At 34.9% G+C, this 24,500-nt stretch overlaps 1 protein-coding gene across 3 annotated transcripts in view; it reads right to left on the bottom strand.

Annotated features, from left to right (window-relative positions):
• LOC124424232 (tyrosine-protein kinase Drl) overlaps nt 1-24,500 on the bottom strand; it is an 80,092-nt gene that overhangs the window by 15,532 nt on the left and 40,060 nt on the right. For all 3 annotated transcript variants that reach the window (XM_046963007.1, XM_046963006.1, XM_046963008.1), the window contains 2 exons: nt 8,969-9,236; nt 2,102-2,276 (listed from right to left, as the gene is read on the bottom strand). In XM_046963007.1, coding sequence (XP_046818963.1) covers nt 2,102-2,276; nt 8,969-9,236 — 443 coding nt within the window. The remainder of the gene's footprint in view (nt 1-2,101; nt 2,277-8,968; nt 9,237-24,500) is intronic.

Raw genomic sequence — 24,500 nt, 5'->3', positions numbered from 1 at the left:
TTAAAACTTTATCGTTCCTTCGGCGACACATATCTACCCTATGTATATCTACAGCATGTATATTAACGCGTTAAAATGTTGGAACGGGTAAGTAGAATAGCTCAAGGAAATTCTACTCTTCGAAGAAAGTTCTACTCTACGCTCGTCTCTTTCGTGCATCACTTTAACATCCCTTACTACTTTACCACCACTAGAGTTCCGAGAGAGTCGAATCGCAGGAACGCCTTTTGTGCGTTGAGTTCGACGTAGGAACGAGGAAGGATCAAGGAAATGTAGGAAGACGTGAGAGAGAGGGGAGGATGGTTACAGGGGAGGGAGAGGATTGAAAAAGGAATGGGGGGGGGGTTGACTGTGTTCTCTCAAGCGAACGAATGTAAAATCTGTATCTTCTCCCTTTCTCGTGGCCTAGAAGGGAAAATGTCTCATGTGCAAGAGAGACAGATAGAGAGAGAGAAAGAGAGAGAGAGAGAGAGAGAGAGAGAGAGAGAGAGAAAGAGAGAAGGCCTGGAGCTCCGTTTTCCCGCGCGTTATCAGGGTGGAGAGCCTCAAAAGAGCTAATATATCTCGAGGGAGACAATTGGCCCGCGTCGTGGTTCTTCCATCGCAAATGAGAAGATAGGGAGTATCTTCGAAAAATTTTATCCCCTCTGTTCCCGTCTATCATCCTATATCAAACCAACTTACGGATATAATCATGTAGTTTAATATTTGATGCTGGACCTAATGAAGAACGATAATAATTTCTTTATTCTTCTTCTTCTTCTTCTTCTTCTTTTTCTTTTTTTTTCTGATTATAGGAAGATGATGTAATTATAAATCTGCATGTGTAACGTACTCTATATAAAATGATGTAAAGTCAGATAATCATTTTTGTCGATTTACGTTATTTCAATGAAAAAGAAAGAAAATTTCTAATACCTTCTTTTCTATCGCATTATCACTTGTACCAGGTTTAATTCCTGTCTTGTTAGTTTCTATTCATTTTTTCTTTTTTTCTTTTTTTTTTTTTTTATTTATTTGGTACATACTGATTTAATAGGAACAAGAACTTATTCTTTTTTTTTTTCGTCGTCGTTAAAAAACATATACACCCTGACGTATCATTTTGATTAGAAACTTGATAGTTATGTTACGAGTAAGTGTGAAATAAAACAAAGAAGATAAAAAAAAAAAAAGAAGAAAAAAGAAAAATAGAAACAGAATAGAGATGAAAAGTTATTGATTGAAAAACGACAATGTTATCCTGGCTCGTAAAATTAAACTATGACACGGATAAACTCGGAAGGAAAGACACGAGCTACTCGTGTAAAAACATGGTAGGATTCAAGGGTCGAAATAGGGGAAGGAAGAAACGTGCTTCTACTTCATCTTTCGTCTTGCCGAAGCAGCTCAAGCCATGGGAGGACAGATCTTGAAGGAACCGATTGGTATAGTCGTGCAATAAAATGTCGGATGGCGTGCCAAGCGACCGACAGATCACCGGGTCTTATTGAAAGGATATTTCATTCGGACGAGTTCCTATCCAGCTTATCCGACGAATTTCTCGCGGGGGCTCTGAAGCAAAAATCCCACTTCTTTCCTTTTCCTTTTCCAAAGGGATGGTACATTTCTTGCCTTTTGCTTTTCTTTGCAATGGGGAAAAGGAGGAGGAGGAGGAGGAGATAGGGGAGGAGAAAGAAATAGGAAGAAACACGAACTCGCGGGGCTTACATTTGCGATTTTTCGCTTCTTATTTCTAATAAAAAAATCCAATGAAATTTATCCTGCTAATTATCATGATAGAATCGTATAGGATTTTAACACTCGAATGATATAACTGTAAGTATCGAGTATTTCAAATATATTATATTAACAATGAATAATTTTTATTATATTTCATATTTTTACTATTGTTCGATGTGTATTAAAATTCTATAATAGGTTATTAGGAATTTCTACAGTTTCAAATTTCGATACATGATCGTATAAAAATTATTGGAAATTTGTTTGTTAAAAGTAATACTTTCGTGGAAAAGAGAATATTTTTCATTTTCACTTATCTTTATATATATAAAAAAAAAAAAAAAAAAAAAAACATCCTCGTATGTTACAAAATACTTACTGAGATTCCTGAACTCGTGCCTTGCTATTGCGAATGTACAAAGCACTGGCGACACTGCCAACGACTAGTATCAAAGCACAGGCACAAGTGGCAGCAACATAGAGCGCACCAGCACCATTCACCAAAGGACCAGGCTCCAAACGTACCGACTCGTTACGAGGGGGTGTTTCGACTCCTAAAAAAAAATACCACAAATGTTGAGTGTCCTCATAAATTCTTTTTTATCGTAACGTGAAATCGAATCGAATTTCACGAATAAAAAAGATTCGATCTTATAAACGACATATATATGTGGTCAATATTTTTTCTTCTAAAATTATTTTAAAATTATTTTATATAAAATAAATCATACTTTAAACGGTGAAATGGGATGGGACATGTTTTTTCTTATACTACGTATATAATTTTATATTTTCAATATTTTAACAATATTAATTACGTGGGAAAATTTTTAATCAATTTTAATTACTTCGATAACAGATATTTGTATTTCCATATGACGTACAATTTCACGTTCACATATTTTTCCATATGATATTTTACAAACGATGTATCTAATTAATAATTTCATTGCTGTTACGATAAGCCCTCATTCCTCATTTATATCCCCAAAATTCGTCATACTACATACGCGCTAACAAACGATCCTTTTTACACGATCAACGAGTTCTTTCGATTCATTGGCTCGCGCATGCTTCGTTATCGAGTCCAATTTGCTTTCCGATGAATTATCGAATTTAATATTATTATATTTATCGTATTTCTCTGAGATAACGATATCGTCGAAACGAGATTTTAGCATTGCTATAAATTATTCCGGTTTTATATAAATCCATTTGCTTTTTTTTTTCTTTTTTTCTTTTTTCTTTTTTTTCCTTATAGTAATGAGTGTCACGAGAAAAGAGAGAGATAATTCATACAATCGGATTGAAAATACTCATGTCAATTTAAAGAATATATTTTATAACTCATCAAAATATATTATTTCAAATAAAATAGATATTTTTTTATTAGACAATATCACATCGATATAATGTAATTTCGTACGAGGTAATTTAAAAAGTTATTATCTTAGAAAAATTAAGTACTTAAGTTCATTTTTTCGATACTTTTTTCTTTTTTTTATAGGTCTCTTCTATACCGTCCAACGAGAATTAACGACGAACGGAAATTATTAAAGTTATATTCGCTGGGAGCCGACGGTTTTTTTTTTTTTTTTTCTTTTTTTTTTTTTATTAAAATAAGCTCGTTGAAATTAACAAAAAAATTTGCGTTTTCTTTGTCATCGACAGGCTTTTATTAATATTATCGTCAAATTGAAAGTACGTAGAAGAGCGTTAAAACGTTATTAAATCGAGGAAATGCTCTCGACAGGACGTTTTCTCGGCGATCGAACTCGTCGATAGATCCGACATGTCCCTTCCATCGAGAGAGTCGCGTCCATTTCATCGTAGAAGTAGTTTCCGTTCGCGTCTCCTCTCTCTTTTTCACTTTTCCTTCCTCCTCCCCTCCACCCCCCCCCTCTCTCTCTCTCTTTCATTCTCATTCGTCGATCGATGATTTCGTACACCATCGTACGTATTGTATATGTATATACGTATGTATATATGTATGATTGTACGTTTATACATTGGACGTATCACGACCCATGTCCATCCGAAGCCAACGGGCTAGCAGCTTCGACGAACCATGGAAAGTACTCAAAGAGATCTCTTTGATCTCATCTCACGAAGCTCGAACAGCCGAACGATGACTTTTTTACCGCGTACAGTCACCATCAAAATTGTCGAACATTCCTAAACGATTTTCTTCTTAATTATTTCATGTGAATTCTTATTCTGTTTGTATATATTTCTTTTCTTTTTCTCTTTTTTTTTTTTTTTGCATACTTTAATTCTGATCATAATGGCGATTAAAATTAAGATGTAATATATATTGACAGATTTTCCAATAAGTAAAAAAATATCATGTAGAACAGTAAATTCTTTATAACAGACTTATATTATATTATTTTATCTAACAAATATGTATGTATATATATATATATATATATATATATCTTATCATATATATTCATGTCTTATTCCATGTATATAAAAAAAATTTTCTCGAAGAAAACGAAAAAGTAATGCCACGTCAAGATTAGTTCCTTGGACGAAAGCTCGGATCTCTTTGAGAGATGTTTTCCTTTTCTATTTTTTTCTTCTTTTTTCTTTTTTTTTTTTTTTTTATAAGTTTTGTTTAATGTTCTACCCCTCTGGAGTTAGTCCAAGTTACTTCGTAAATCGAGACCTTTCCGCACCAATGAAGGGAAAAGCAAAAGTCATCCCTTCGCTGTGTATTAGAACAAGTAAATAAGGCAACAGCCTTGAAACCCGTTTGCTAAAGATGAAAAGTTTCGCGTGAAGAAAGAAATGTTCAGAAAAAGGAATAGAAAGAAAAGAGAGAGAGAGAGAGAGAGAGAGAGAGAAGGGAAAGAAAGAGAAAAAGAAGAAAATTCTACTATCTTCTCTCTACTGGGTACGAAATAATATCAGAAGCGTGAATTTTTCTCTAAAATCGAACGAGGATGAAATATCTTGAAGAGAGAATGGAAATCACGCGGGAGATGAATGCATAACGAGTGTAATATTATCCTGAAGGTTGTTCACCATTTTTCGTTCGAAGTGTGCATGAAATTCAACTATAGATATGAACAAAATATGAAATAGAAAAAGCAATGAAGGAACAGTGTTATCTACCGTGTACCTATCATATCGATATATAAACTTGTATAAGTCATATCCCATTCAATTGCATTCTAACAATTAAATTAGTATGAATTATAGTATTAGTATTAATAAACTGAACTACACATTTTCTAATCTTTTATTTTTATATCTTATCAGGTCTAGATCGGCCTGATTTGATTTCATTCAATGAAACTATCTAGATATATGTTATTCCATTTTCACATTCAAAATCTATAATATGTATCTAATCTTATATTGCACTTCAAATACAATATTATAATTTAAAAATATTTTCTTCCAAAAATAATAATCTTTTACGAGAAATATGTATTATCGTATTGTAAATAAAAATAAATTGTTATATTAAGGATCAAGTAAATAATTAAAATTAAAAATATTGAATTCGTAAAAATCTTTATAGATAAGGGAATAATATTTGAAATTTTTCAATGATGTAATTAAACTTTTCAACAAGTTCTCTGTTACAAATTTCCGAAGGGAAGGAAAAAGTTTTTCAGGTAGAAAATGAAGAATCATTAACGGCTGAGATAGGCCTTTTAGTTCAATTCTAGAATAAAGTGTTATCAGATAGTATCAAACAGACATTAACCGAGATTTAGGATAGCATGAAATGAAGTCCCTTTCGAATTAATTGTATGACCCTTCTACCGAATTGCTATCCAGGACTCGAGCCAAAATCACCGTCCTTTTCGACCACGAATTTAATTCCTACGAGACTCGCACACGAATCTTCTTATTACCAGTTAATATAAGAAGGAAAATCTCTTCCCTCGAATTGACTCGATCGATCCTTAACCTCGAAGTCTTTTTTCGAAAAAAACACGAGTATAATGAAGGATCTTCGAACTGAATGAAAAAGGAAAAGAAAAAAACAAAGAAAAGAAAAGAAAAAAAAAGGAAATTCATTTGTAAACTTTTTTAAAAATAATAAAATCGTTTAAATATGATTAAGCGTTAATAGAAATAATTCTATTATATTATATATTTAAATATCTATTATATTATATATTTAGATTTGAAGATTAAAACTGAAATTAACATAAAAATTATATATATGAAGAATCATTAACGGCTGAGATAGGCCTTTAGTATAAAAAAAAAAAAAAAAATATATATATATATATATATTCGTTCTCGAGAAAATAGAAACATACTTTTCTTCCAATTACATGATAAAACTACAAATCTGTACTCGCTCGATCACTACGAAAGAAGAGAAGAACTCATCGAGGGACTCCCAGAATCTTTCTGTCTTTCTTTTTCTCTGTTTCTCTCTCTCACGCTCTAGCTATCTACTTATTTATCTCTTTCTCTTCTATCTCTTTCAGTACGAGACTCGTTTACTTTCGAGTGGTCTCGAGGTTTGAGCTCGGATTGCCGCGGGATATCTTCGATAGCAACGACGCCCTTCGACCGATCCTTCGTCCCAAGAAGAAAAAAAAAAAAAAGAAGAAGACGAAGAGGAAGAAGTAGAGAAAGAGGAAAAAGAGGAAGTCGAGATTCTATACTGGACATCGACAAAGGGGAATATCTTTTTGGCCTGCGCGCGTTATCTCGGAAAAATGGGACAAATATATCGATGAGATTTCCTCTTCAATTTCTCCCCACTCTTCTATACTTATTCAAGGCTATCCTCTGACCTCTCTTGATCTTTCTCTCTTTCTCTCTCTCTCTCTCTCTCTCTTTCTCTTGTTGTCCTTCTCTTTCTTTTTTATTAAATACACCGATCCCCAGAGATCGAATTTTTCAGGGCGGATTGCTTTCCGTTGTAACTTTGCTTCTCTCGGTAACTGGATCTGAATCCTTGTTTGCCGACTCTCTCTCTCTCTCTCTCTTTCTCTCTCTCTCTCTCTCACTCACCTTTTCTTAATTTTTTTCCTCTCGCCTTTTCTTATATATCCTTTCTATCGTCTCCTGACTGTATGTCATCCTCCACCATCCTTCAGTCGTTCGATATGTAAACACGTAAACACGTGCACGCTCACATTGCACGTGAATATTTTGCGAATGGTAGAGGAAAAAAAAATTTTGACGACGGAAAAGAAAAAAAAAGAAAGAAAAAAGAAAACAGAAAAAAAAGGAAAGAAACGAAAGGGCTGAGGAAGAAAAGGAATAAATAAATAAAAAGGTTAGAAGGAGAAAAGGATAAGGGAAAAAAGAAAAAGGTATAGTATTCGTCGAACTGCAGGCGACGTCTACGATTCGTACCCTTCGATTTTCGTGCCTGCGAAACGACGTTTCATTGACAGCCGAACGGTGAAATTTATGTGTCACGCGTCGAGTTGCATCCATCACCGTACGCGAAACCATTAATTCTTTCGCGAAATATATATCAGCCGTATCGATGGAACAGGAAGAGAGATCGTGCCAGACTCGCGAGTCTTTGCCAACAGAGATCGACGATCGTACCGGAGTTTGTCGTTTTAAGACTGGCCTATGGATATAAAGAAAAGTCGACTAATGACAAATTGCCTCGTATTTCTTTTTCCTTTTTTTTTTTTTTTCCTTTAATTTATCGTATTCGATATAATAATATATCTCGTAGAATTACTTATAAAATAATTAATAACAAAAAGGAGTGATCTTATTTTCTTCCGATATAAAAACGATGTTATAATTTATGTTACTTTCACTTGAAATTTTATTTCACTCGTAAAAAATGTCATTTAATTTATTAAATGTAACGATTGAAATAATAAATATATTTTTACTCACTCGTTAATCCTTTGACTGCTATGGGCACATATATGCGTCCAACAAAAGCCATCGATGGTGGCCACATATATGCGTCCGCCGAAGGCTTCAATTGTTTACTATTGTCCCATGTATATGTTCGCAGTCAAAGGGTTAACAGGTGCAATTTATTTGTCAGTATTAATAATTTCAAATATTGCGGAATAAAGCGAATAGAAAAAAAAATCGAGGAAAGAAAAAGAAGAAGAAGAAGAAGACAATAAAAAAGATAGGGAATAAAAAGGGCTTCCAGAAATGAAAAGAAAACTATCGAATTCTTGGGCATATCGATATATATCAAAAATAACAAGAGAATATCGCAAATGGAATAGTCTCACTGGGAAAATGGAATTTTGAGTAGCTCACTCATCCGTGTAACGAGTTTAATCGGCATGGACAAAGCGGGAAAAGCATCGAAGCTGGGCATCGAGTTTGTACGCCTCTACGAGCGTCGGTACGTATGTACGAAATTCTTGTTTGATAAATCATGTATCGCCATTGTCGGTGGCCGCAGGTTACACAAAGGGTCGTAAATCGCACGTATAGAGTTGGAGCGTTTAAAAGGGATCGTTCCTGCATATGTGTTTGTGTGTATATATATGTATGTATATATATATATATATATATGTCTATAGAAGCTTACTTGTGTATGTGTATGCGAGTGCATGTGTGTATACGTGTATATGGGTGCATGCATGCACCCGCGCGTGGGACGAGGCACGATGGCGTGTGTTTTTAACGTGACACGTTCGAAATTCCGTAACGAAGGCATTCCGTGAACTCGTCCAACACGCTAATTAAATTCGCGATTACATAAACGAAGTAATTATCGAGTGGCACACGTATACGCTAGAGACAAAGGTACTTCGCGTGAAAGCTCGTCCGTTGTACGCACGAGCCTCGACTCGTTTGCATTTGGAAAATAACGAAAACAATGCGAGAGCAAAAACGAAAATGACAATTTCCCCGACTGGGAAAAATATCGCGACGTTTCGAGAACGATTTTGGTATTATGGTTATAATAATTTTAAGTATAATTTTATACGGTGTCGTACATTATAAATATATATTATAACATATATCGTATAATATATTTATAATATGGTACTACCGATGAAAAGTTTATATAATCGTAATAAAATCGTCTATATTGTTATTATTTAAATTTTATTATCAAAATATATTACCGCAAATATTTTATGAGAATAATTAAAGTAAAATAATGCCTTTAAAAGGACATGTAAATTTTATCAAAATACCATAGACTGTCGAAATTTTAGCTTCGTGTGTGTGTCGTGCCCGCATATATATATATATATATATATATACATTATACTATATTATATTATATTCGAAAACGGTTCTTAATGATCCGACGCACCCTTCAAGCAGATTTTGTTCCTCTTGAAAACCAGTATGGTGTCGTTATACTTGGTCCCAGGAGGTGCGGTGACGTTCAGCCTGAGGGCCAAAGGAATTTCGGCGCTAACGAGACCGGAACAAGGCAGTCTGATCCTGAAGACTTGCAGGACGACGGGGACCTCGCCTTTGGCCGACACGTTCACCCTCGGAGACAGTAAAGCCATCATGCCTGAAGCTGCACCCGCCACTCTCACTACATCGTAATCCAACTCCATAGAATATGGTAACTGAAAGCAAATTTCTTTTTGTGAATAAATAACGTAACGCGAACGTTCTAGTCTTTGAAAAGCGATTAAAGGAAAAAAAAAAAGAAAAGGTTAAGAAAAAAGTGAAAGAGTGTCGTCGAAAAAATCAAGAAATTAGTAATATCGATCGTTATTACATGCGAATTTCGCGTATATTTTTTACCACGGTATACCATTCTTGACAAAACCAAGTAGTCCATTAATCTAACACTCATTTTGTTGGATATGCATGCAACGTAAATACGTTACTAGCGAACACATTACGCGCGAATAGAAATGTAATCGCGGATCGAGCTCATGAATCTATGTATTTACATACATACGTATGTATGGTACGTATCGGAAATGTCGGAATAAACGGTATCGAGCTACTAGACTCGGTTAATGAACATATAATAAGTGAAAAATAGACTTTTTACGAATCAACGATTTTATCGAAAATTCACTCGAAGTACGTACATACTACATTCTTTTTTTTTTTTTGTTTTCTACTACGAATATATTCCCGCATTAATTCGGGCACGAATGTTTCACGAAAAAATTCACGCTGATTGGTACGTTGACCATTAATTCTAATCCCCGGTCGAGGACGATCCTTGTGAAATCTTCGAAATAGAAAAGCAACACGTTTTATCCTTTTATCCTTCGATAACTTCTCAACCCATCTCCCTCCTTAAACTATTATATTCGAAAACCCGAACTCTCCCCCCGAAAACCACCTCATTTCATCCCACGTCCCCTCCCCCCCACCACTCCTCCCCGGGCCACTCGTAACTACAATTTGCTAGAACGTGTGTACGTGTCCGATCTTTAGGAAAAAGGGGGAAGCTCGAGAGGATCGTAAGGAATAGTGTGTTTAGGCACGCCACAAGTTTTACGAGGCAACATAAATAACGTGGTTAGTGCTTCGTGATGCAGTGTCAACGTAACCAAGTCCGTTACTTGTGGGAGTGAGGAGAGCTGCTGGGGAGAAGTGTGGGTGGTTGGAGGGAAAGGGGTAAGCACCCCCGAGACAAACTCGTGCACGAGACCATCGTAATCTGCGTGATCGTCGCACCAGGGGGTAACTCGATGGCGTGACACCTGCCTATCGCATTTACTTGCCATCCCAGGAGATCCCCAACAATCCTCTTAATTCTTTTTTCATGTATCCCTTTCAATTTTTACTTCGGTAATGCTTTGTCTAGTACGAAAATCTCCGGGTCCATCTAATGATAATATATCTGTTTTTCTCGTATAATACTATGTCTCTCTTTTTCTCTCTCTTTCTCTTTTTCTGTACGTGTACTTTATCAGACGTCAATAAATCGCGAATGTTCTTAGAAATTTTTCAAATGAAAAAAATCGATATTTTTCTTTGCAAAACAAACATCTCACGTTTATTTTTGCTATTATCATATCTAATAATCGAAGACAAAAGAAAAGACAAAAAAACCATTCCGTGGATAATAATAGAAAAAAAAAGAAAAAAAAAAAAGGAACTTTTACCCTACAGAAGAAATTCATTCGTATCATAAAAAGAATTAGATTATTCAAATCTACTCGATACTTCAATGGATCTCAATCCCGTTAATCACTCTAATATAAAATAGACGAAGAAGAATGTATCTATAGATTCTTGGGATATGTCACGATGACCGAAGTTCTCCTAATGATAAAAAAAAAAAAAAAAAAAAAAAAAAAAAAAAATGAAGAGAAAAATAAAATAAATAAAAAGAAAACAATTAAAAAAGGAAAGAAGTACATTCAGACCGCTTGTAAACGATAAGAAATTCCTTTCTCACTCCACTTACCAATCTCTCCTCCCTCCCTCTCCCTCTCTCTCTCTCTCTCTCTCTCTCTCTCTCTCATCCCGTTTTTATTTTTACGATGCATAAACGCACTGTTCTTGGTTTAGCCGATGATATACGGTTATCGTAGTGAACGATCCGTTTTCGCAAATAAAAGGAAACGGTAAAAAGAAGGATGAATGGTAAAATCGACTGAGTTCGCTGGCTTTACCGAAATGCAAAGTACGACGTTTTATCCACCACCCCCAATGGCTCCTCGTGCTCTTGAAAATCGCGATTAACTACTCGAGCGGCGAACGAGACGTCCGTTCAATCTCGCGATTACCTCGACATCGAGAATAGAAGAAGAGGAAGAGAAGGAGAAAGAGGAGGAGGAGGAGGAGGGTAAAAGTCGGAGGTTTAGGGGGTCGAATTTTCGATCCGACTAGTTCGAAGAAAGGATGAGGGAGAGGGCTGGTTTAAGCAGGAACGACGTTATTCGGCTACTGTACAACGATTTCTCAAACGCTGCCAGGCGTTTACTTAATATCCACTCTCGGATCCTCATAATAACGTAAAAATGTTTACCTAAGCTGCGTCTGCTTTCGTCTGACCCTCTCGAATTCATTTACTTACATTCTCTCAAAACTTTGTTGAACCTTTCTAACAGTCTTGTCTAGTACGTTCAACGTGTCTTAATGTAATGAATTAATGATATTATTTGAGTTAAAAACAATTTGAAAATTTGTTCCTTTTTTTTTTTGAACACGAAACATTGTTTTCATCATAAACTTTGCGTAATAATAATTTATATAATATGATAATTTATTCGTCATATATATATATATATATATATATATATATATATATATATTTATATGTAAAAGTAATATAATTATCGAATCTTAAATTTTCAGCATTATCATCCGTCTCATTTTTCTTCATTTTAAATTGAAGTTTCCCTCCGATTCTCTGGCACTATTTCACGTCGAAACAATATCTATTAGCTATAAAGATTAACTAGAAACCATTTCTTTTTCTTTTTTATATATGTTGTGTAAAACAATCAATCGTTCAAGAGCATAGAAGAAAAAAAAAGAGGGAAAAAATTAAGCGAGACGGTGAATATCGGGATAGATGATTCAGGGTAAAAGAGTAATCGCAGTATCGCCATTGTTATAGTCGATGAAAGGGAAGCCATATAGTGACGCTCCAGTCTAGTCGAAGCGTGGAAGATAGGAAGGAAACGAGTGTGGCTTTTGAAGTCCCTGAACGACGATTTATCACGAAATTATGCGGACTACTTCGTGTTATTATCCTTGCGCGTTCGAACCGTTGCTTGGCGCCAACCGTACCGAAGCGTTGTCGAAATTTTAAGGGAAACGAGTAGCACAGGATTTATCTCAAAATTATACTTCATACTCTCGATTTGACTTTAGTTTCGTTCTCGTGTCATTATTATTTCAATGGTACGCTTTGCTCTTTCTCGTTTTACACGTAGATGTAACATTAAAAATAAAAATGTAAATAAACATTTTGTTATTATAAAAACAATTTCGATTCTCGATTTATTAATAAATCAATTAATTAACGTTGGTTGAGAAAATTTTTCAAAAAAAAAAAAAAAAAAAAAAAAAAAAGAAAAAAAAAAATATTTTTATTTACTTTTACAAATTCATTTTTAAATTTACGCAGAAAAAAAAGTACAAAACAATTACGTTCGTGTATATCGTCAATGATTCTATGTACCTGTCTCGTTATAAAAAAAAAAAAAAAAAAAAAATAAATAAATAAATAAATAAATAAATAAATAAATGAAGAAAGAAAAAAGAAAAAAAGGAACTCGCTAAACATGAATTAGAAAACGTGAATCACGGTTAGCGTGTTCTTATCTAAAGTTCGACCTTCTCCATTTTCCTTTATCTTTCTCGCAATAACGAAATACCACCGATCCTTTTTCCTACTAGCACAACCATGTTGGAGTTTAAAGTTACGTGCTTACAATGAGACGTTGTCGATTGCTATGGAGGTTTGCTGGCACCCTTTCTACCATATCCAATCCCGTTCAGCTGGACATTTCATATATATATATATATATATATATATATATATATATATATATATATATATATATATATATCGGGTGCACTAGAAATTAAAGGAAAGTCTTTGACGAAAACGAGAAGGGCAAAAACACTTTCATCGTTCCTAACATTCCTGTCTTTCTTTCCCGATCCATAGGAAAAGCGAAACTCGGTCGATTGAAAGAAGATACGTCGAAACTGGAATTTTCTCTATCTCTCTTTCCCTTTCCTACTAAAGCAGTGCAATGAACATGCCGATCGTCTTTGTTCCCTTACTTACACACACACACAAACACATATATATATATATATATATATATATATATATATATATATATGGTATATATATGTAGACCAAGATCGTTGAAGAAGAAATTTCCTTTCTTCTTTCTTCCACTTCGTACCTAATTTTTTAATATATATAAGTACTTTGTTGTTTCTTTATGAAAAAAAAAAAAATATTAAAAAATTGAACCAGTTACATAGATAGAATCGATGGGTTATTTTTTTTGTTACCATTGTTGTTAATTTTACTCGAACGATATATATACATATATATATTAAATAAGCGAGTTATTGTAAATCAAGGCCTTTCTTTTTTTTCTTTTGTTTTTTTTTTTTTTAAGAAAAGAGCGATTTAAAGAAGTTTGAGAATCACTGTTTAAATATATTTTCACATACGTAAATACATTCATTTTCTCTCTCTCTCTCTCTCTCTCTCTCTCTCTCTTCCTCTTCTTTTCATTTTACATTCATGCAAGTATACAAGTGATAAAATTATATGCTTTAAAACGAATAGAAATAAATATCGTAAAATGAAAATCTTCGTGGGGTCATCAATCATCGCTACCTAAGGCTTAGTAAAACCATTTCTGAGCACTCGTGTCTATCGCGTTTTCCCAAGGAGATCGTCTTATCACGAAAACGTCTTAACGCGAGCGTGATCGTAGCTCATAAGGCTGACGAAAGAAACCCATACTGTTTCGAGAAAAGAGGAATTATTTCTAAGAAGAAAAGAAAACTAGATTTTATTATGCGATTTAACTGAGAAAAAAGAAAAAAAAAAAATGAAGAAAAAACAGAAAAAATAAATCTTTCGAATTAATATTCATTTCGATAAGAGCTATTTGAATATGAAAATAAATATTAATCCTATTCTACATTCGAAAGTAATGTGAAACATCATTTTTTGTTTTCTTTTTTTTTCTTTTTCTTTCTTTTTTGTATGAGTATAAAAGAATCAATTACTTTATTAATACAGAAGAAATAAATAAAGGAATTTAACTGAATATTTATTGATAGACACTTTAAATAGACTATTTTATATATATGTACAATATATATCTGCAAATATTAATATAAATTATATTTAATAAATATATATATTAAAATTGTACCTAAGTATAAATATAAATACAAATAATAGTTAATTTCAATCTTAATAATAAAATTTTTTTTTTTTTTTCTTCATATCCTTATATATTAAAAAGGTAAATCAAAATGTCGATAATCTGATAGGTTAACGTACATTTTTTTTCCTCTTTTCGATACTTCTTTCGAATCATGCAAAGATCTTAGCTCTCGTCAGATTTCAACTGATCGATCGAAGACGTTATCGCTTTCCAGTCGAATGGACGACAGAGTGTCACCATGGTCCTAACGCTTTTCCACCATGTTTCCGCTTGTCTGTATGACCCGTTCGAAGCTCGATAGGACAATACCCGGAAGGGAGAGAAAGTTCTCAGTCAGCGTCGAATAGGAGAAATCGGAGCAACGCCGACAGATAGCTAACCGAGAGCTGGACCAAAGCGACAGGCTGGTTATCGCGAATTGGATCGCTAGTTCTCTGTGGCTTTGCAATAACGTTACTACGATTCGTTCTCCGAGAATGGATCTAGAACTTTCGTTTCAAAGATTTTCGTGAACAAACGTTTCAGATTAAGAAATATATTGAACTTAAAATTATATCATTTATCATTAAAATAACATAAACGTTTTTAAATAAATCAAAAGTTTTTTATTTTTTTTTTATTTTTTTTATTCCATTATTCTTTTCGCATCAGAAAGTATACGCTAAATACATATACACGTGATATAAAAATTAGAAGAAAAAAAAAAAAAAAAAAAAAGAAGAAAGTATAATAAGATAAAATAAAATCGAATACTTGGGATGTGATATATCGATTTCGAAAAAAAAAAGATTGCGACAGAATTATAGTCTCTTTTCTTTTTATCTGTTTTCTTCCTACTTTTTTTTCTTTTTTCTTTCTTTTTTTGCTTTAACTATTACAAAACTACAGAGAATACGAGTATACAGTCTCTAACTTCTAGATTTGGAATAGTAAATTAATTCTAAGGTTACTTCAGCCTCAACAAATATGTGAAGAGTGTCCTTGAACATTGGAATCTACGACACTTGCCTGATGGGCTTTGAGAGAGGTTTCTGAGAGTAAAAGCAAAGACAAGGATAGAGCTAGAGACAGAGAGAGAGAGAGAGAGTGTTGTGCAAAGGACAGTAAATCATCTAGATGCATATGTATGGAAGCGTGAGACATGAAGAGGGAGAGAGATAGACAAGTCTAAACAGAAACGTAGATGAGGCTAGGTGAGCTGAGACTTAGCATACACATGCGCGTTTGCTTTCACTCTCCCTCTCACTCTCTCTCTCTCTCTCTCTCTCTCTCTCTCTCTTTCTCCTTCTATCTCTCTCGATGTAGGCTTTGCCTGAAGCCTAGAGGGTATATCGCGTTAACACCGAGGGTAGAAACAACTCTTACGCGACCCTCTCCGGTTCTCTCACAGTCCGTGAAGTACAGTCGAGCTAATAATTAGAACCACGCTCGTTAAATTGTCGTTCCCTCCTGTATATATCTCTCTCTTTCTCTCTCTCTCTCTCTCTCTCTACCTCTTTGTCTCATTCTCTCTCTCTCTCTCTCTCTCTCTCTCTCTCTGTCTTTCTCTTTCCCTTTTTCCTTTTAAACGTCGGGCATTGTCCTCGAATATGACATCGCTATTATACGTACGAATGACCTATACGTACTCTTTACCAATTTTACAACACCTCCTTTTAACCCTCGACATAACGTTTAAATATAATGTTGAAGTTATGCTCTTCTATCGAGATCGTTCGAAATGGTCCATTCCATATATTTTCACGTATTTCAAGGTCTGAGCGACGGGAAGCTTTATTGAATTATTCAATTATACGTAGCCATACTTCTCGAACGATATTGTATTAACGACGATAATGGAATGCCGTTTGATCCGTCTAACGTTCAAGAAGATAATAAATTATTATTAAAGGGTTGAACGCAGAAATTTTCTCTCGGCCGAAGAAGGATTGAGGATCTCCCTCTTTCTCGAATCTATTTGCTTACGACGACGTAACGACGGCGATGAACGCGATGAAAGGGGTTAGAAAACGAAGTGGGGTGAAAGATATTCGTTATAGTAGAAAAGAAAGAAGGGAAGGGGGAAGGGGGCGGCGGTAGGATGGTAACAAGAAAGGGTGTATGAGAGAGAGTATGAGAGTGGGGAGAGAGTACAAAAAGATGGTTCCCGATTAATTCATCTTCATCGCGGAAATAACGTTAAGTCGTCCCAACGTAAACGTCATCCAACTGAAGAGGAAAATGATAAACGGAAATGATCTCTACCTTCTGTCCTTTTCATTGATTTACTCCGTTAACCCTATTCACCGGACATATGTCAAATTGACTTTAAGAACCGGCATTTTACAAGTGTAAAGATTTTTATCTTTACACTTGTTCCTTTATATATTTAATTACACAGTTGCACGTTATAAATGGTAGATATTTATCAAGATAATATAGTATTACAGTACAAATCTAAAGTTGTAATTATACCTATTCCTATAGATACTTTATCAAGACCGATAAAAAATGACTTTGTTACGTGTATATAGTATCGTCCCCGACTAAAGCCTTTAGAAAATTTTACTTTTCTCTTTTTCCTTTTTTGATCATTCTTTGTGATCGTTCTTTTCTTTCTTTCTTTCTTTCTTCCTTTTTTTCCTTTTGTCCCTCTCTCTCTTTCTCTTTTTTTGTTCTTTTCTTTTTTCTTTTTTTTCTTTTTTTTTTTTTTTTTGACGTGACCTACAACGAACGGTACTTTCCACTTTAGTCTTTTCATAGTTCTTCGGCAGTAAGTAACGACCGTTATAATCGTCTATCTCGTTTCCTCCCCTCATCTCTCCCTTTTTTCTTTCTTTTTTTCTCTCTCTCTCCCTCTCTCTCTCTCTCTCTCTCTCTCTCTTTCTTCCTCTTTTTCGTGATAAAGCTTTTAAAAGCACTCACGAGAGGTGCTGAGAGAAAACAATGCACGAAGAAACGAGTTTATAAGAAATTACAAGCCACGGGCGGACAATGGCGTTCCGCAAATAAAGCAGTTCACCTGGGCTAACTTTGTTGTCCACGATCCCGTGAAAAATTGACGTTACTTCGGCGAGTGAAAAATATTTCCTACCTCCTGCCTTCCTTTCTCTCTCTCTCTCTCTCTCTCTCTCTCTCTCTCTCTCTCTCTCTCTCTCTCTTTCTTTGTGTGGCATTTCCTTGTCAATTCATTCACCTCTCTAGGTCGACCGGTACCATTGTTATAAGCGGCGCTTTCTGGTGGCGATACGACCGCGGAAAAATCGAAATAAAATGGACTGTTCTCCTCGAACGTTTTAATAGAAAAGCAAACCGCAAAAGGAAATTAATTTCTTACGCGATGGACAGTCAAAAAATTTATCTCGATTGAGAACCATTCGTCGATGATTTTTTATAAACCATGACCATACGTATCGAAAAGTAATAATAATTTTTTTATTTTTCATACTTTCATTTTATATATATATATATATATATAGAATATCTAGAATGCTTTATTGTTGCTTCATATTTTATCATTTGATATTATTTTATAACATGTCCATATTGTTCAACTAAATTCGAAATAGTTTTAAGTATCTTAGTTTTTTTCTTTCACGTTCATAGATATTAAATGGAATTACTTAAATACATATATATATATATATTTTTTTTTTTTAAATTTTTATCTTTCATTATATTTCACAATTTTGTATCTCGTAAAATCACATGATGAATGGACGAATTTTGAACTTTCTCTCTCTCTCTTTCTTTCTCCCTTAGTCTCCCTTTCTCCTTCTCTTATTATACACATAGCAGATAAACAACTCATTTGTAAAGTCAAATAATGAAAATTCAGGAACGAACAAAGTCCCCAGAGTTAATCAGCATGGTTCTTTTACTCCCGTCAGTGCCGTGCCACGTCGATATATATTTTAATCCCATTTTTAATTAAAAACGAATACGAACGTTGGCAAGAGGAGAATGGAAAAGTCGAGGCAGTAGTCCTATCGTCGGTTTACATTCGAGAACGTCCATGAGACATGAAACGCGACGAATAGTATAACAGGAACAGGATGAAATCGTGCGAGGCTAATTTTATTACGAGAAAGTCCGGTTAATTGGCGCCAGGAGCGTATAAATTGCGGCGACTCGTTGGCACTGTTCTTGTTGTGTATATATATATATGTGTATGTGTGTGTGTGTGTGTGTGTGTGAGTGAGTGAACGAGTAACCGCGCGCACACCCGTGTAGGTCTATGTGTGTTCAGTTGCGGAGGGGACAGTTTGACCCTTAATGCGAAAACATTGTGTCCCCCGTGTAGCACCCGTAATACACGAGAAAGAAAGAGATAGAGATAAAGAGAAGAGAAAGAGAGAGAGAGAGAGAGAGAGAGAGAAATCACGTAAAGGATTGCAGGAATTCCCACAGGAATCTCTTGTAACGTCTAGCTCTTTTACTCGCAACCTGACGGTCTCACCGATATTGGACTTTTGTAGTCTTTTAATCCTGCCTCCGGCTTATTACCTAACAACAGGCGAGAAAGAAAAAAGAGAAAACTTGTGTCCACAGCACGTAACCCGGACCTCGTATCGAAACTTATAAGAAACAATAACGTAGGATACGTGTATTTATGTAATAGCCATTTCGATCTCGATTCAAGCCCATGTTTTCAAACGAATTTAATGGGAATAGCTTGGTTATGTAATTATACGTCCTAGTTATTCACATATATATATATATATATATATATATATATATGTATGTATATATATATATTTAAATTTAATCGTGTTTCTTTAATATAGAGTTTCTAAATATTTTGATAATAACAACTTGTATTCAACGATGTCCATGATACTTTAATATTTGTTCGAACTTAATCAACGACTTTGACTACTACGTACTTCGAGTGTTAGGGAAGATGGAAGAGAGAGCTGAGTGAAAAGGTCGATCGAAAGGCATACGATTTGGCAAAACCGTTTATCGTCGCTCGCATTCGTAACACGAGGAGAGAACGAATGATAGAGTAAGAGAGATAGAGAGAGAAAAAGAGAGAGAGAGAGAGAGAGAGATACAGAGAACGAAAGAGAAAATGAAAGAGAGAGAGAGAGAGAGAGAGAGAGAGAGAGAGAGAGAGAGAGAGAATGAGTGAGTTTGGAAAGACTGAAGTCCTGATGAAGGGTGGACGATTGGGTGTGGGGTACGTAGGGCAATTTTCGCGTAATTCGATGGGGCGTGATCGTCATAGCAACCCCTACTACCCCGACCACCCTCTTTGGAAGCTGCAGCCTGTTCAAACAAGCCTCAAACTCCATACCGTGCCGTATCCGTTCACTCCTCTCTGTCTCTCTCTCTCTCTCTCTCTCTCTCTCTCTTTCTCTCGTGGCTTCTCCTACTACCACTGTCTCCATCCTTCACTCCCTTTACCTCGTCTCTTCTCTTCTCTTTCTCTCTCTCTCTCTCTCTTTCGTTCTCTCGACTTCTCTCGTCTCTCCCAGGCAAACCTTCTCATCTCCTCTCTCTCCTCTCACGAAGCTGTCCTAACTCGAGCCTACGAGCTACTGCACTCTCGGTTTCCGCTATAATTCGTAATAATTACCTGGATTTCCCAGAGCTTGGTACAGGGCTCAATCGTTTCATTGTAATTACATGCTCGTTAGGACGTTGCCTCTTGTGTACGTATACCTAACAACTTTCGGTCGCCACGACTCGAATACAACGATACAAAACCATCCGAATACTATTCTATCCGTCTACACTGTGGAATCTTAGTTTAGTATCGAGAACAAAGCAAACTACCGTCCGTTATTCAAGTTGTTATATATATGTGTGTGTGTGTAGAAAGAGAGAGAGAGAGAGAGAGAGAGAGAGAGAAAACTTTGCTTACGTTTGAGGTAGGAAAATTGGGATGAGAAGGTGTCTTGTCTTACGGAGAAGGTTACGTCTAAGAGAAATATAGAAAATGTCACTAAGAGAAAGAGGAAAAAGAAAAAGGAGGAGAAAGAGAGAGGGAGAGAGAGAAAGAAAGAAAGAGAGAGAGAAAGATATATAAGTATTTATATGTATATAAATTACCTGCGCGTTACTCGGCGGGTATTGCCAGCCACGCTTAATTATAAAACCGATAAATTCATCCTGCGGGACATGGGACAGACGTCCGGAATCCAGGGACTTGATAAACGAGCCTCTGATCCCGACCTTCTACCTTATACGCTCGCACAGTATTCGCGACACCTACGCTTAAAGTCGCAAGACACTAGTACCGTTTCTTTTTAACTCTGTTAACACGAAACTCAATCTTCTCGGATATCCTTTCTTATTGATACCAATCAATTATTATTATTTCGATCTTATGAACTATCTTACTTTCAACATTTATTACAAGGTAAAATATCAATGGATAATTAAAAAAAAAAAAAAAAGAAATGATTATCGTATTGATTTTTAAATCCTTTTATTAAAAAAAAAAAAAAAAAAAAAAAGGAAAAAAAAAATGTTGTGCAATCGATACATTCTTCGTTTTAATAATTTAGATTAATATCTTTAAAAATGGATCGCGTTTCAAAGGAATAAAAAAAATCAACATGTTTGTGCAAAATGTAAGTGTACAAATAAACAAATTGTGCAATCGAATGATATTAATATAGAGTACAGTCATGTACAAGTCGCTATTGTTATTCTCTCTCTCTCTCTCTCTCACACACACACACACACTTTTTTTATCAATACATCTAAGGCAATATATTCTCGCCTCAATGAATCCTTTGCCTCGATCGATTCTCTTCCAAGCGTGAAACGTATGGTCGAATCTGGTGCTGCATTTGCGTTACCAAAGACAGCTAATTGCAATCGTGTTTACGACCAACCGTTTATCCTTCGCCTTTGGCTTATCGATAGATTTTGATCGTTGTTATGAGGTAAGAAATATGAAGTGTTTTGTAACGGGACAATGAATAAAATTATTATAAATTACAATAAATAATAAATTGTTCTTCTTAACTTTGCGTATTATAACAAGAAGCAATTTTCAATTCGATTTTGTCGATAATGAATGTGACCTTTTTTTTTCGACAAATTATCAAAATTCTTTTTTATTTCTTTGGATAACATTGATAAAATAATTCAATATAGTATAGGAACTGAATAAAAGAATTGTTCCATTGTCGAAAGCATTTTCATAAACAAGAGAATGTGGAATATGTAAACTAAAGGAACAAATCAAAAAATAATTTATTTTATTTTTTCATTTCCTTTCGTTAAAAATAATTTCCAATGTTAGTAGACGCTTGAATATAAGAAAGATGAAAGGGAAAGAAAATTTTTAATTCGTATACTTTTTGTTACATTAAATAGAACTATTAAGCGACTGTTACATAAAATACATGAATTTTCTACTAGCAATCGAATTTCAAGTCACGTTGGAAGTTCGCGATAACGATGCGTGAATTTCATCGATTAACTCGACGTTACACAGACTGTTTTGCCTCGCTTAGCACGCATCTATCAGACGGTTGTTACGCGTCTACGTGTGTTAGCATTAGCACGACACCTTGCTCGTATCATTTGTCCATTACAGCGATAAATCATTAGCAGGCTATCCTAGCTCGTTCAATTCGATGATACTCGACTCGTTCGAAGTAGATAATCGCTTTTAAGTCAGCCCCTTAAAATCATTCCAAGAGTTTATTCCTTTCGAGTACCACCATTTGATTCCTTTCTTCTCGTTAATTCAGAAATTGAGTTTCTGCGTTAATGAGACGTTTTTGGTGGATTTAACAAAAAAAAAAAAAAAAAAAAAAAAAAAAAAAAAAAAAAGGAAAAGAAAAAAGGCAGAAAAGAAAAAAAATATGAAAAAATAAATCGATCGAACAATTATCGAACATTGTAACGTAGATTGAAATATGACGTATCATTGTTTTAGTTGCGACTTAAACCTGTTTTTTTTTAAATATATTATATCATCAGTTTTTAACAATATAGAAGGAATATATCTGATCGTTATATACCAGTTTAATAACATTATCAATTTTTGTATTCTATTCAATTCGTAAATAACAGAAATCGTGAATTTTATTCGACGAAGATAAAAGAGGAAAAAACAAAGAATCAAAAAAATAAATCTTAGAAAAGAGAGATAGCAGATAATAGGAAAGAGATAATATTCCGTTGATTTCGAAGGACGCGTCGGTTGCAAAGGGCGGGTACTCAATTTGGCGGGCTTCCAGATCGGACAGATGTCCCTAATTCTACGTTTGATAAACGACCGTCTGATCCCGACTTTCCTACGAGCGTTCCATGCTCGTTTCTTCGACGAGCCGTTCAAACGTAGATAGGAGTTTAACCAGACACCAAAGATCTCATCATCATCTTCTATAGTCGTGAGAATGCGACTACGTTTCTTCGTCCTTCGACCAAGTCTGTAATTATGCTTTTCTGGTGAGTCGACACCAAGACTTACGGGAACTCGACAACGCAACGATCACCCCGACAGAAATTGTAAGCGGATCTCTGGCTTTCCAGAAAGTAACAAGAAGAGAATTTTCTTCTAAGATCCACTAAGAAGTTTACTGTGATAGAGAACGGCGAACAAAACTTTATTCGTTCTCTTTCCTTCCCGATTTTATCAAAGCCGAAACTCTCTCTCTCTCTCTCCCTCTATCGTTTTAACCTTGTGAACATAGTTTACACTTGTTAGCGAAAGAATTTTTTTCCAGGTTTTTGCGATGCCATGATAATGCAAGGAAGAAAAGAGAAAAAGAGAGAAAGAGAAAAGAGAGCACAAAGGACGAATTCAATTTTATCAAGGAGCTATTAATCATTGTTCTTTTTAAAGTGATTTTTTAAAAAAATTCTTAATGTAAAAAAAGTCTGAATAGGTTTTTTTTATTCTTTTCTTTTCTTTTCTTTTTCTTTTTTTTTTTTTTTTAAATTAATGTCTCTAAAGAAAATAAGATGATTTTTAAAGAGATTCGTTCTGAGCCATTTAATTTCGTTACATAGATAATAAAATATATTTAACAGAGTAGAATTATCAGTAATAATAAAATAAAACATTCTTAATGCGTGAAATGTATTGAATAAAAAGGTATATAGTCGATAACATCCACGACGATTTCATCTTCCGTCGTTTAACCGCTTCGACGATCATCGAAGTGGTTCTCTGGTCGTTCCTACCCACTCAAGATATTAATTCCCAAAGGGCTTAGCCGGTTCCTCCTACTCGAAGGTTTCTCCTACTCTCAAATATTTCTACAAACTTTCTCTCTCTCTCTCTCTCTCTCTCTCTCTCTCTCTGTCTCTCTTTCTTTCTTTGTCTCTCTGTTTCCGATGTAACGGGTGTCTCTGAAATAACGATTTAAAAAAATGTGAACAACTAGTTCTTTCTCTTTGTCCTCTACTCGCTCGATTCTGTTCTCTCTCTCTCTCTCTCTCTCTCTCTCTTTCTCTTTCTACGTTGGTAATATAGAGAAACGTGCACAAGTTCAGTAACTATGAGGGAACCTATCGCAAGGACAAATTTCCTCATCTAACTTTTCGCAAGGAAGATGAGGCGATCGCTCAATGCCAGCCAGTACTAACGCTTCCATTCTCGATATAATCTCCATGGCCTCTCTTCTCCTTTCTCTCTTTCTCACTTTCCATGAGGGACCTAGCACACGGACTTTCGTAAAATTAATGACGTAATCTAAGAGTTTTCTATAGAGAACTTTGCCGGCGTCTCTTCCGAGCTGCCGAGACGAAAGGAATTTATAGGTAAGCTACGTTAGACGAGTACACACGCGTCTTCTAACTTTCTACCAACATCTTTCTTCTCGATTCGGGATTCGATCGCCTTTAAAGTATCCTGGATTCTAGCAAATGAGACGATTTTTTTTTTTTTGTTTTTCGTTTACCTTCTTTTATTCTTTTTTTTTTTTTTTTCTTTCTTTATTTTTAACAACAACGGCAATGTTTCGCGATCGATCTATTCTTTTTTAAATGTTATATTTGTCACTTGATTTCGAGCGTTTTAATTTTCAT

The sequence above is a fragment of the Vespa crabro genome, chromosome 5 (assembly GCF_910589235.1).
Source record: "Vespa crabro chromosome 5, iyVesCrab1.2, whole genome shotgun sequence".
Taxonomy (NCBI): Eukaryota; Metazoa; Arthropoda; class Insecta; order Hymenoptera; family Vespidae; genus Vespa; species Vespa crabro.
The sequence above is the reverse complement of the archived record's forward strand: the minus strand, read 5'-3'. Positions and strand labels throughout refer to the sequence as shown.